The following is a 13217-nucleotide window of genomic DNA, read 5'->3' on the forward strand; positions in this document are numbered from 1 at the left end:
AAAAAAAATTAAAAGATTAGATAGAATGTTTCAATATAATTGTATACTATAAACATTATCACACAAAAATGTAACACTGTGTCATAAATGAAAATAAAAAAAATACAAGGATAGACATTATACTCGGATTCAAAAAGATGCCCAATTTCAAACAACCATGTAAATGGCACATCATTTTAATTAATAATAATTTAAAAGAATACTCCAACCAATAATAACTTTTATATTTGTTACTTACCCTAAGAAAAAACATTAATCTCATGTTTTCATGGTGAATGGAAAAGGCGAAGTTTATAATACAACTGGCTCCAATGGGGCCCACAAAGAGCCAATATTGAACAACAGCAAATATTAAAATGTCCATGTAAAACATTTAAAAAATTACTTGGGTATCATAATCCACATTTCAGCTCTCCAGTCCTAAACTCAAAACTTGCAAGGCACATGCATTTTAAAATTTAGCTAAAATAAATATTTCTTGAAAATTCAAAGTAGTGCATAAATAGGATGCACGTTGAATTAGTTTTTCCCCGCTTAAGAGCCCCACCTTCAAAAAAAAAAAAAAAAAAAAAGTTTAATATGAACGAGCCATCAGCTCAACAGGCTGAAGTTTCCAACTTCCACCATAGCTAGCAAGACAAGTAATTTTGAACCTCATTGGTACAACATATAAGATGTACAACTGCAATATAGTATATACATTTTTTTTAACAAAATATACAGGTGTAGCCGTTTGCAGGACACCTTTCTCATGCTCCTGTTCTTGACTTCTAGATGTACACCCTCTTTGTACCAACCCCAATCCCATAACCCCCCTTCCCAAAACCCTTGATGAAGTAGTATCACCACAGATGCAAAGGAAGCCAAAATGTGGCTAGTGACATTTGAATGTAAAGTCATCAATTCCAACTATTATGTAAAATGTTCACAGCCAGATAAAAGAGTTGAAATTTGGTGATTACACAATATTCATGACAGTCCTGTTCTTATGTTTTAAATCGGTATTGAAATTTTCTTGGCCTGAGATTCACTAAATCAGATTTCCTACATCTGATTTAGCTTTAGCAACAAAATAATATAGCAAAACAATAATACAAATAACTAAGTAAAGTGACCACCCAGTGAAATTTATTATGAAATACACTGAATATAATAGCACTATTTTTAGTTAATGTTCTGGCCATAGGGCTATGCAAACTAGGATGGTGGGAAGAAAACATTTGTTTACTAAAGGAGTGGTGCATCAGCTGCAGCTGAAAGTAAGAATGTGCATGGTATTTAAGAGAAAATGAGTAAATGGAAGCTGTCCTATCTGTTCTATACAATACCTAATTAGAACGACAAGAAAATTCATTTTCTTTGAACACTTCACTCCCTTGGGAACTCAAAGGGTTTGAATGTAAAACTAAAGAAGACAAATGCAATTAAGTTTTTGGCTATATTTCTGAGGCATATGCGGAAATGTTGCATGTTTTTGCTTCCCAATATTTAGTTAATTGCTAGGCAAATGTGTTTTTTTATTTCATAAAATAGTCACGCTTCAAAAATGACCCTAAACATAAAAAATAGGAACACTCACAGTCTCACAATTTAGACAGCGAGTCTCATTTGTCAGTGTTCCCTGAAATATGTCGTGTACCCAGGTGGGTTCGGTCTTTTTCTCTTCTGCTTTGTTACTACTGACACCACTCTTTAGTTTCCCATGGTGCTTCTCTTGTTTTTTCTCTTCCTGAAGAATGTCAGCCACAGTGTTTAGCAAATAGTTAAGAAATTCGTGTGCATCCTGCTGCATGTAATTATCAAAGAGATCTACAAAAAAAAAAACAAATTACAAAATGCTTAATAAAGACATAATATAAACAGAAAGAAAACAATGTTAATTTATGCAGAACTACTTCAATTTACTTCAAAATATTAAGACTCTATAATGTCAAACATTTTCAATTAAGATTTATTTTTATATACTATATCACTTAATAGGTCTAGACTGCTGCACATATTTCCAATAGGTCATAGTTAAAATACGACCATTCAACTTATGACAGATACCGCGGCTCACTGGCAAATGACCGACCGTTTATTATGCTGTGACTAATTCATCTTGTTCTCAGTTTATTATCGGCGCAGGTTTCAACTACATTCAGTTAGATTTGTCTTACAATTACAGGAAAAAAGGCAATTTACAGTATCTCGACACAAAAATTAAGGTGATCAAGCAGTATGAAGGAGAAAAGAAAGCAAATGCAATTCCATGTGATTTTAAGTTATCCTATTGTAACTGTTGTAAGTGTTCGCAGCACGCGCTTTACTGCTATGTTTTGAACCTGGTTAACCTCCGAAGCTTCTACGTAACTTATGAAGGGCTGCTTCGTGCGAACAGACACAAAAAGGACTAATGAAACAACACAGAACTTCTTTTTTATCTGTTCATGTTTATTATTAACAAGCTGAAATGTTAAAACAGAAAATATATGAGTACCTCAAACTGCCAGTACTACTCCTCCTCTGACAGTTAACACAGTGAACATTGGGAAGAGGCTTACACTGATGATGTAATATAACAGACAAAGAAAGGATTCATAAAGCTGTTAAAGGTTTGGCACTCACACAAGCAAAAGCATAATGAAACAAAATAATAAAATAAAATAATTTATAAAAATATGGCAGAAAATCTACACAATCTTCTAAGAATGTTGATTAAAAAGGATATAAAACAAACAATATGACTTAAGGGACATATTATATAGCACCATACATGTAGTTATGTTTGAATACATACACAGTGGAACCTCGGTTCATGAACGTCTCTGAACACGTACAAATTGGGCTACTACCAAAAAGTTCGCCAAACTTTTGCATCTGTTCACGACCACACACTCTGTATACGAACAAGCCAGTTTCTCTTTCGGTTTGTGTGCGCAGATGATTTCCACACGTGTTCAGTCTCTCCCTATGCATTCCCTGTGCAGCGAGAGAGAGAGAGAGGGCTGGCCGCATAAGGCTGAGAAGGCAGTTAAAGAATGTACCTGGCTTGTTTTTAAAGAGACTGATTCGTGCATTGTTTTAACCTCGTATTTAATGAAGACTTTTTTCTATTGGATTTTAACCTCCACTTCACTTCTGTTTACAGCGATTGGTTTGTAGCGTACATTGCTGCAATGTTACTTTTCTTGGTTGTTTATTAAATTACGGATTTTTCAAATGTTCATGTTTTTCCCTGTGCTTAAAACTCATTAAAAAAAGTGTTTTTAGCGAGCGGTTTGTAGCACTAGAACGCAAACTCTTAGAATGTTCGTTTTCTCTGTTGTTCAAGGTTTTCTCAGTGTTATTCAATGTTTTTACATTTGGTTTACTATTACGCTGTGCATTCTATGGTATAATTAACTATATTTGTGCTTAAAAAATATATTTACATACAGTTCGTACGGTCTGGAATGGATTAATTGTATTTACATACAATCCTATGGAGAAAATTACTTCGGGTTACGACCAGAGTTTTGGAATGAATTACAGTCGTGACCCAAGGTTCCACTGTACTGGTCCATCTTACATCCAGATTGACTTGCAACCAGTCCGGTACAAAATTCAAAGTTAAAGGAAAACAGTTTTTGGAAATGTGATTTTACAAATGTGTGTACTTTTAAAAATTATGATATTATTTACAAGAATTACCTTTTCATATATTTAAATCATATACTTCATATGCTTCAGACTGAATGGTCCTAGTGAAAGTTGTTTCAAATTTCAACTTTTCATTTTGTTTGATACTTCATGTGCATTACCTGTGCATTATTGTTGCAAACCTTTCCATGAAGGACTGCACATGTTAATCCTTTTTATACAACTTTACATTTCAATACTTGTTACAATTTGAATTCTAAATACAAATGCTTACTAAATATTCCTATTTTACTCACCATTTTCTTTTCGTAACCTAGAAATAAATTTCTTTGGTGGAATCACCCCAACTTTCTTCTTCTGTGTGGTAATACTATGAAATAGGTCAGCAAGACAAGTAAGCAAGTTTTCTTTCTTCTTCTGTTGAGTCTTGTATGAGAGCACATTTTCCCGAAATGGTTTGCAGAAGTACAGGGCCTGCAGTACCGAGTTACAGTAACAAGTGTTACCGAACTGTCACAAAACAAAAGACAAAACATAAGCAAAAAAATAAATATTTTCACCCACTCATTGATGTAATCCACTGAAGCAACACAGACTATGATAAACACTACCCTTATTCTTTCCTCATAAGATGATGACTCCAAAATTAACAATACAAATAGTGTTAAATTTTAATTCATTTCGTTAAATTGACTTCTTACGTTCACACAACTGAATGTCTAATTTTCTCAATTAAACAATGCTTTAATGCCTAGCATTACATATCTAATATTCTATTTACAAGACAACCAAACCAGAGTGCAAACTGACACAAACAGACTGTGTAAACTCCACATAGATGGAAAGCTAGTACTGTGCTTGCCACTTACATTAAAATAGATAAATACACGGAGTAAGGAAAAGTAAAACAAAATCCAGTTTTCTGCAATCCAAAATAAGTTTATTTGGTGATATTGTTTTCCAATGTGTTTTCATAATACAATGGTTATTTTTGATGATCAGCACTTTTCTATGAAAAAAAAATCAAACTGGCTGTATTATTTCATTTTTATCTTGATTTGCTTGAGATAAGACTGCAGACAAGTAGGTCATTTTTGTACAGAATCAAAGTACTCAAAACTGTATCACTATATTTCTAAAAAGATTACAATATGCAAGCTTTCAAAGCAGCTCAGGCCCCTTCTTCAGGCAATATGTAATCATAGTCACACAGTAATTCAGTGGTAGTGACGAAATTGGCAACCTTCTTGTTTAAAGTCTAGAACCTTAGTCATCACACAAAACTGCCTACCTATTTTCAATACAGAATGACACTTCCCTGAAGAAAACATTATAATAAAAATAAAAAAAATATATTCATCAAATCCCTTCTTAATTCTAAATGACATATGTCTTTTTTTTCAAGGCTTGTGTCAAACAAGAAGAGCTGAAATGTGCCATTTAGGCTGGTCAGATAGAACATCACTGTTTAAATGTAAACTTATCTGAAAAGCTGACGTCCAATTATGAAACAATGGTTTTTTAACTTGCACTAATTTTGTCATTGTGTTACTCCAGACATGCTATACAATGCTGCAGTATTTTTCAGATGTATTTTTGCACATTACTTCCATGATCAGCCTTTTCGTAATTTTGAATGTTTAGGTTGTTATCATTATTAGTAAACTTAAAACCACACCGATTCATAGCATTGTTTGGGATGTTTTTTTCTACCTCCCTTGTCTGTTTTTGATCTAAAGGTTTTAAACACTTCTCTGGTAAACTTAAAGTTTTGCATCTGATCACATTCTTATTCACTCTTAAACCTAATACTTGATTGATGTTTTATGCTAAGAGATAATCATTAGAAGTAGGAAATAACTGACATAATTTGAATTTTCCTTTTATTATTATAGTGCTTTACTTTAAATTGAATCTTTTAAATTAAATCTTTTCAGTGTAAACAATGCACAATAAGCTACCACAGCCAATATTGTGGTGTCACACAATTAGTCTCAAACTTATGTGGATGGTGGCTTGACCCATAATGCCTATGAATTTTTCTAATTTTAATTTTTCTAAAACTAATTACTTCCTACAACTGTGATTTGATTTAATGTTTTGCCTTTTATCATTTGTTAATTTAGTAGTTTCCTGGTAAACACTCAAACTCGTTTTACAGAATTAAGTTGCTTTGAATAAAAACATCTACTAAATAAAAATTTAAATTAGGACTACAAGGGCGCTTCTCTCGTCAACCCTCGTCTCTGCTGCTCACATATGTGGATTTCACTTTCACCAAACAACAAATCTTTTAATTCTCGCAGATACGCCTCTTCATTGGGAAGAAACACTACAGTTCCCTGATGGCAATACGAATAAGACGATCTACAAGTCTCCGACTTAAAGTTTAAATCCAAACAATATACAGTTAGGTCCATAAATATTTGGACAGAGACAACTTTTTTCTAATTTTGGTTCTGTACATTACCACAATGAATTTTAAATGAAACAACTCAGATGCAGTTGAAGTGCAGACTTTCAGCTTTAATTCAGTGAGGTGAACAAAACGATTGCATAAAAATGTGAGGCAACTAAAGCATTTTTTTAACACAATCCCTTTATTTCAGGGGCTCAAAAGTAATTGGACAAATTAAATAACTGGAAATAAAATGTTCATTTCTAATACTTGGTTGAAAACCCTTTTCAAACACTATGCGATCTCTTTTTGCTGTTCCATTATTTCACTGAGTAATAAGTTCCGTTTGTTTGCGCTAATGCGCTCTTTACTATCATTTTTTTGAGACTTTCGAATTTTAATACTTTCATTATCTCTAACCTACATGTGTATCACGCCAATCTAACTTGTCATCTACTCTTTGTCTTTTATTTCTGGCCCCGGGCGTGGTTAAATCTCTTGGCACAAATATCCATCCATCCATCCATTTTCCAACCCGCTGAATCCGAACACAGGATCACGGGGGTCTGCTGGAGCCAATCCCAGCCAACACAGGGCACAAGGCAGGAACCAATCCCGGGAAGGGTGCCAACCCACCGCAGGACACACACAAACACACCCACACACCTAGGGCCAATTTAGAATTGCCAATCCACCTAACCTGCATGTCTTTGGACTGTGGGAGGAAACTGGAGCGCCCGGTGGCACAAATATCTCTCTGAAAAAGGCACGTCTCGTCCCAGGGTTTTTTTATTATAACAAAGAGAAATACTTTAGAGATCATTACAATGCAATATTTAATACATTGTTATTTTTGCGAAACACAGTCTCAGAGTTCCATAGTTTGTTTTAAAAAGGGATGGACAGAGACCTCATATTTGCTGGGCTCAAGGATTAAAAAGAAACTTTAAATGGAGAAAAATAAAATAATAACTGTGCTTAACATTGTCAAGCAATCATAGGCAGTTTTGTTTGGGCTTCAAATGTGCATTACAGGCAGTGCTAAGTGTATCAGATTCTATTTTCTTTTTTGATCACTTCACTTTGTACATACAGAAAATCCTATTTTTGTGAAGAGCTGCATTTTCAAGTGAAACTTTCTTCTGAAGTCTGCAGTATTCACTAACCATTGAAGGTTAATGCTTTGCAGAGTAAAAGAAAAAGTAAACATTATTATAATGTAGTGAAGTAGGGTACCAGAGCATGTGGCTTGTATTTGAACTCCTTTTCATGGTTGATTTTAGGGCTTGCTGTCCCAACAAGGACTTGCTTACTACTAGGCTGAACAAAAAACAGTTATGCAAATCCTTTCCCTTTTACAGAAAGAACCTGCTTAGGATTTTTGAAGGCAATTACATTTACATAACAGTTGTACTGTAATAATTTGTTGCTGCTTAGATGGGCTGACTTTTGTTTTTACTATTGCCACCTTCACCAATGCTTTTATTATTAACGCAATGATAAATTATAAACATGCACATACAAACATACATGTAACAGCCAGAATCATTCACCAAAGTTCAGATATATATTCAAGTATTACTTATTTTTAATTTGAATATTCAAACCTTATTTTTGTTGTTAATTTGACAGCTTTAGTGTCATTGGTTCAATGCTCCAATTTACACACTCCATGCATAAGTAGTTTTATTAGACAATATGATCTCTGTGAACATGGTGGGTACTACCAAGAGTCATGCCAAGGAATTCATGCTGATATTAGGGTAGAACCCAAAAAGATTCCTAAAATTCAATAATAGTTTCAACTTTTATTAGTTAGTCCTATCCAGGGCTATGCTGTGAAGAGTGCTTGCTATCCCCACATCTCTATCAGATTTCTAACATCTTATTGTCAATTTGGTTCACTGAAGTTTGCATTCTGTTATACCAGTGTTTCTCAAACTGTAGTGTGCCGCGGAAGATTTGCAGATGTGCCGCGGGAGTTTCTACAAATATTTGAAATTTATACTGGTTTTCAGAACGCTACACGTGTAGCGTAACACAGGTCTGCCTACTATTAAATTTTTATCCTACGTTGCGATGACGTCCCCACTTGCAACGACCAGTAATAGTAGCCCGCACTGTCCCCTTTTCTCTGCCCTGCTAAATCGGAATGCTACATTTTGACGGAAAGGGGTGTTAGCTATTCAGGTTATGGAATTTTCCACTATACATATATTATTATAATGACTAAAATGTAGGCCGCCCTAGCAGACGCACAGCAGTTTTTGAATTGGTAACGATAATAATAAGCGATGTGTTTCATTTAAATTTTTTAGGTGTATGCTAATAATAACAAATTATCAATAAGCGTTATTCATTGTTATCCATGGAGAAATACGTTAGCAAGAATGAAACTGCGAAAGCGTTAAAAAAAAAGCAAGGAACCAAACGAAGGTACAAAGAAGATTACATCGGATATGGTTTCATATCTTCGGGACCTGAAGATGCTCCATTGCCATTCTGTCTGATCTGCAATTCAGCTCTGTCGAATGAGGCGCTTGTTCCAAGCAAATTGAAGAGACACTTGGAAACAAAACATCCAGCTGTAAAAGCGCAACCGAAGGAATACTTCGAAAACATCAGGGCTCAACAAAATAAACAAGCTAAGAAACTTACGAACTACCTAAAGCTGCCAGAAAAGGGATTGATTGCAAGTTATAAGGTTGCTCAGTTATTAGCAAAACGCAAGAAAGCGCATACAGAGGCTGAATCAGTCATTGCACCAGCTTTAGCAATAGTTGTTGAAACTATCCTTGGACCCGATGCCGCCGAAAAAGTTAAGAAAGTTCCTTTGTCAAATTATACTATCTCGCGCAGAATTGAAGACTTATCGTCAGATTTACAAGATCAAATCTGCGAACACTTTGACGCGCCTGACGATGAAGTGTCTCTGTTGTGGTCTCTTCAAGTTGATGAATCCACTGACGTTAGCGGCAAAGCCCAGCTGCTAGCTTTTATTCGGTTCATAAAGGATGAAAAATGTGTCAACGAATTCTTATTTTGCAAAGACTTACAAACTACGACCAAAGGCGAAGATATTTTCAATGTGGTGAACGAAAACATTTTGCTCTTCAAACTACAGTGGAAAAACTGTGTCAGCGTTTGCACCGATGGCTGTCCTTCCATGCAGGGAAATAGAAAGGGATTCGTCACTCTTGTGCGTCAAGAAAATCCAAATGTATTAGTTGTTCACTGCATGATCCACAGAGAAGCTCTTGCCTTCAAATCTTTGCCGAAAGATTTGATGTCTGTTCTGGATCAAGTGATTACAGTTGTAAACTTCATCAAATCTCGACCGCTTGCATCCCGACTTTTCTCTCAGCTCTGTGAAGCAATGGATTCAGACTACAAATGCCTCCTGTATCACACCAACGTTCGTTGGCTCTCCAGGGGAAAAGTGTTAAAGCGTGTCGTCCAACTCCAGGCTGAGCTGATTTCATTCTTGGTGGCTGAAAAAAAAGACTTTGGATTTTCTATTCATGACGAGATCTGGTGGGTTAAGGTGACATTTCTCTCTGATTTATTTGACAAATTAAATTCACTGAATTTAAGTCTTCAAGGACCATCGGAAAACATCATCACTGCATCCTCAAAACTGAAGTCATTTGGTGAAAAATTGTCGTTGTGGCAAAGTAAGATCTCGAAAGGAGTCTTCGACTGCTTTCCTACTTACAATGAATGTGCTTCAAATAAACTTTATTTGAAGCACATTCATTGTAATAAAGAAATCACCCCCGAAATTCTGTACACTTTGACACACCTGCAGTCAGCATTGCAGCATTACTTCCCAACAGTTGGAAGTAATGAATATGGATGGGTCAGCTATCCATTTGGAAACAATGAAGCTACAAATCTTACAACTGAAGAAGAAGAGCAGCTCATTGATTTAAAAAACGATGCAGTTCTTAAGTCAAGTTTTGCCGAGAAAAGCCTGGATGTGTTTTGGATTTCAATCAACAAGTTATATCCTGCAATCAGTTTAAAAGCAATCAAAATAATTCTTCCATTTGCATCTTCATGGTTTTGTGAGTTTGGATTTTCAGCACTGACTGAAATCAAGTCTAAGAAAAGAGAGAGACTTCTTACAATAGACGCTGAAATGCGAGTTTGTTTGTCGACTTTGGAGCCTCGATTAGATCGCATTTGCTCTCAAAAACAGGCACATCCTTCACATTGAATGTAATACTTAAAAACAGGTAAAATAATTTTTCATTTTATTATAAAACAATTGTTGTTCTTCCTGGTGTGCCGCAAAATTTGTTTAGTTTTTTTACTGTGCCAACAGACAAAAAAGTTTGAGAAACACTGTGTTATACACTTGTTAAGGTCTATCACTGTAACAGCTTGCTTTATTTTTACAATCATACAAGTTACTCTCAAGCAAAAATATGCCTTTCATACAGAGAAGCACCAACTTCTCTTGTACGAAAAATGCATGTCCTTGACACAACAGTCAAGGAAGCTATTGCCTAGTTCCAAGAACCTGGGTTTAATTACTGCTACTGGCATTTTCTGTGTGGAATTAGCATTTTCCATACATGTCTGCATGGGTTTTCTCCTGTTATTAAACCTTTTCTCCAAAATCTCTAAGACATGCATGTTTAGTAAATTTTTATTTAGTTTCAAGGTATGTATATATTTTTGCCAGAAACAAGCAATCTAATCAGAGCTAGTTCCTGTCATGAGCCTAGTTTGCTCAGTGTAAACTATCCATCCATCAATCCATTGTCCAACCCACTGAATCCAAACACAGTGTTATGGGGGTCTGCTGGAGCCAATCCCAGCCAACACAGGGCGCAAGGCAGGAACCAATCCCAGGCAGGGTGCCAACCCACCGCAGGACACACAAACACACCCACACACCAAGCACACACTAGGGCCAATTTAGAATCGCCAATCCACCTAACCTGCATGTCTTTGGACTGTGGGAGGAAACCAGTGTAAACTAGAAAAATCAAAACAATGTAAAGAATAGAAAAACTCTCATAATGACCTTCTAACCCAGAATGATTCCAAAATAAATAAAAATACTAAGTAAATAGGTACAATAAAAACAGGAAATAAATCCCATTATCACTCTAAGCCCACCCAAGAAATATTTGGGGGATTTGGTGGGAGATGGGGTCTAGCATTCTCAATTACCTCCTCAAACTAACCAATAAGATGGAAAATAAAATTGTGCGAGGTCACAAAAAATAATTTTTAAAAACGTATTATGATGTTAGAAATTGCTCAGGACCAACTACTGGGTTTGCAAGAAAATAGACTAAAATAAGAATTCACAACCAAGTCACTGTTAAATGTTTTTTTTCCCCTCTTAGTTGGCTTAAAAGATAAAGTTCTCTATTTTTCAAATCAGAGTTCTTCACAAACACGATATATACAGTATGCATGTGCCATGCAAAACTGTATTCTAATTTAAGAACTTTCCACTTGTCCACTCTGGTGCTTTACACTGGAGTGTATGGGACACAGAGGAAAAGATTAAAAACTTACCAAATACATAAATTTTTCAAGCTGAGACAGTTGTCAAGTATTGATCTGTGTCTTCCATGCTTCTGATATATGTTTGTGACAAAAAAGAGATCTGGAAGTAATCTTTTTATTAGATATCTTCTTTATTGGTTGCAACCGTTAGGGGTTACCACAGCGGATCATCTTCTTCCATATCTTTCTACCCTCTGCATCTTTTTTTGTTACAGCCATCACCTGCATGTCCTCTCTAACATCATCTATAAACTTTCTCTTAGGCCTTCCTTTTTTCTCTTCCCTGGCAGCTCTATCCTTAGCATCCTTCTTCCAATATACTCAGCATCTCTCCTCTGCACATGTCCAAACCAACGCAATCTCGCCTCTCTGACTTTGTCACCCAACCGTCCAACTTGAGCTGACCCTCTAATGTACTCAACTTCTAATCCTATCCATCCTTGTCACACCCAATGCAAATCTTAGCATCTTTTACTCTGCTAGCTCCAGCTCTGTCTCCTTCTTTCTGGTCAGTGCCACCATCTCCAACCCATATAACATAGCTGGTCTCACTACTGTCCTGTAGACCTTCCCTGTCACTCTTGCTGATACCCGTCTGTCACAGAATACTCCTGACACTCTTCTCCACCCATTCCACCCTGCCTGCACTCTCTTCTTCACCTCTCTTCCACAATCCCCATTACTCTGTACTGTTGATCCCAAGCATTTAAACTCATCCACCTTCGCCAACTCTACTTTTTGCATCCTCACCATTCCACTGACCTCCCCCTCATTTACACACATGTATTCTGTCTTGTTCCTACTAACCTTCATTTCTCTCCTCTCTATAGCATATCTCCACCTCTCCAGGGTCTCCTCAACCTGCTCCCTACTATCGCTACAGATCACAATGTCATCAGCAAACATCATAGGCCACAGGGACTTCTGTCTAATCTCGTCTGTCAACCTGTCCATCACCACTGCAAATAAGAAAGGGCTCAGAGCCAATCCCTGATGTAATCCCACCTCCACTTTGAATGCATCCGTCACTCCTACCTATCTTTTTATTACATATACCTGGTACTATTTTTCTTGTGGTAAAGATACGTCTTCTATTCACTTGTGCAAATTCTCATGTAAATACAAAAGTAAATCAAAGCAAAACCAATCACGTGGTATGAAGTTTACTGCGATTTGCTCGGTTGGGAGGAAACCACACTCCCTGTTAGTCTTCTTTTGAAATGGCTGAATCTCATAATATTGTTGTCTTTTGTTCAAATATGACAAGTATAAACTATTTTACTATGTATGTGTAATCTCAAGAGCAATAGTCAACAACTGTCTTGGCTTGAAAAAAAGATGCATATGGCATGTTTTTAAACTTTTCCTCTGTGCCCCATAAATTACAATGTAAAGCTCCATTTTTTAATTTACAGAAAGCGGTTGCCTTTAGAACACAATTTCGCATGGCAAATGCACATATGTTTGTGAAGAAATAACTTCAACTTAAAAAATACCAAACTTATCCTTCAAACCTGGAAATGCATGCTTCTGCGGTCTGTGGTTATAAGTAGCTAAGCTGCAGCAGAGGTATGTGGCAAACTGGCATCAACAAAGTTTCTGCTGGTAAATTTTGGATTTACTATTAAAAAATTCAAACTTAAAAATAAAAATGTAGAAATTTTAACTG

The 13217-nt window shown here is 36.0% G+C and overlaps 1 protein-coding gene across 3 annotated transcripts in view; it reads right to left on the bottom strand.

Moving 5' to 3' along the window:
* Positions 1–13217, bottom strand: part of usp46 (ubiquitin specific peptidase 46) — a 98341-nt gene that overhangs the window by 40505 nt on the left and 44619 nt on the right. For 2 of the 3 annotated variants that reach the window (XM_051927657.1, XM_028802217.2), the window contains exons 3-4: positions 3918–4131; positions 1580–1809 (exon numbers count right to left, since the gene is read on the bottom strand). In XM_051927657.1, the coding sequence (XP_051783617.1) occupies positions 1580–1809; positions 3918–4131 (444 nt within the window). Of the gene's footprint in view, positions 1–1579; positions 1810–3917; positions 4132–4490; positions 4572–13217 lie in introns of those variants that run through there. The other variant, XM_051927658.1, reaches the window with a different exon arrangement.

This window comes from Erpetoichthys calabaricus, chromosome 5 (genome assembly GCF_900747795.2).
Source record: "Erpetoichthys calabaricus chromosome 5, fErpCal1.3, whole genome shotgun sequence".
Lineage (NCBI taxonomy): Eukaryota > Metazoa > Chordata > Cladistia > Polypteriformes > Polypteridae > Erpetoichthys > Erpetoichthys calabaricus.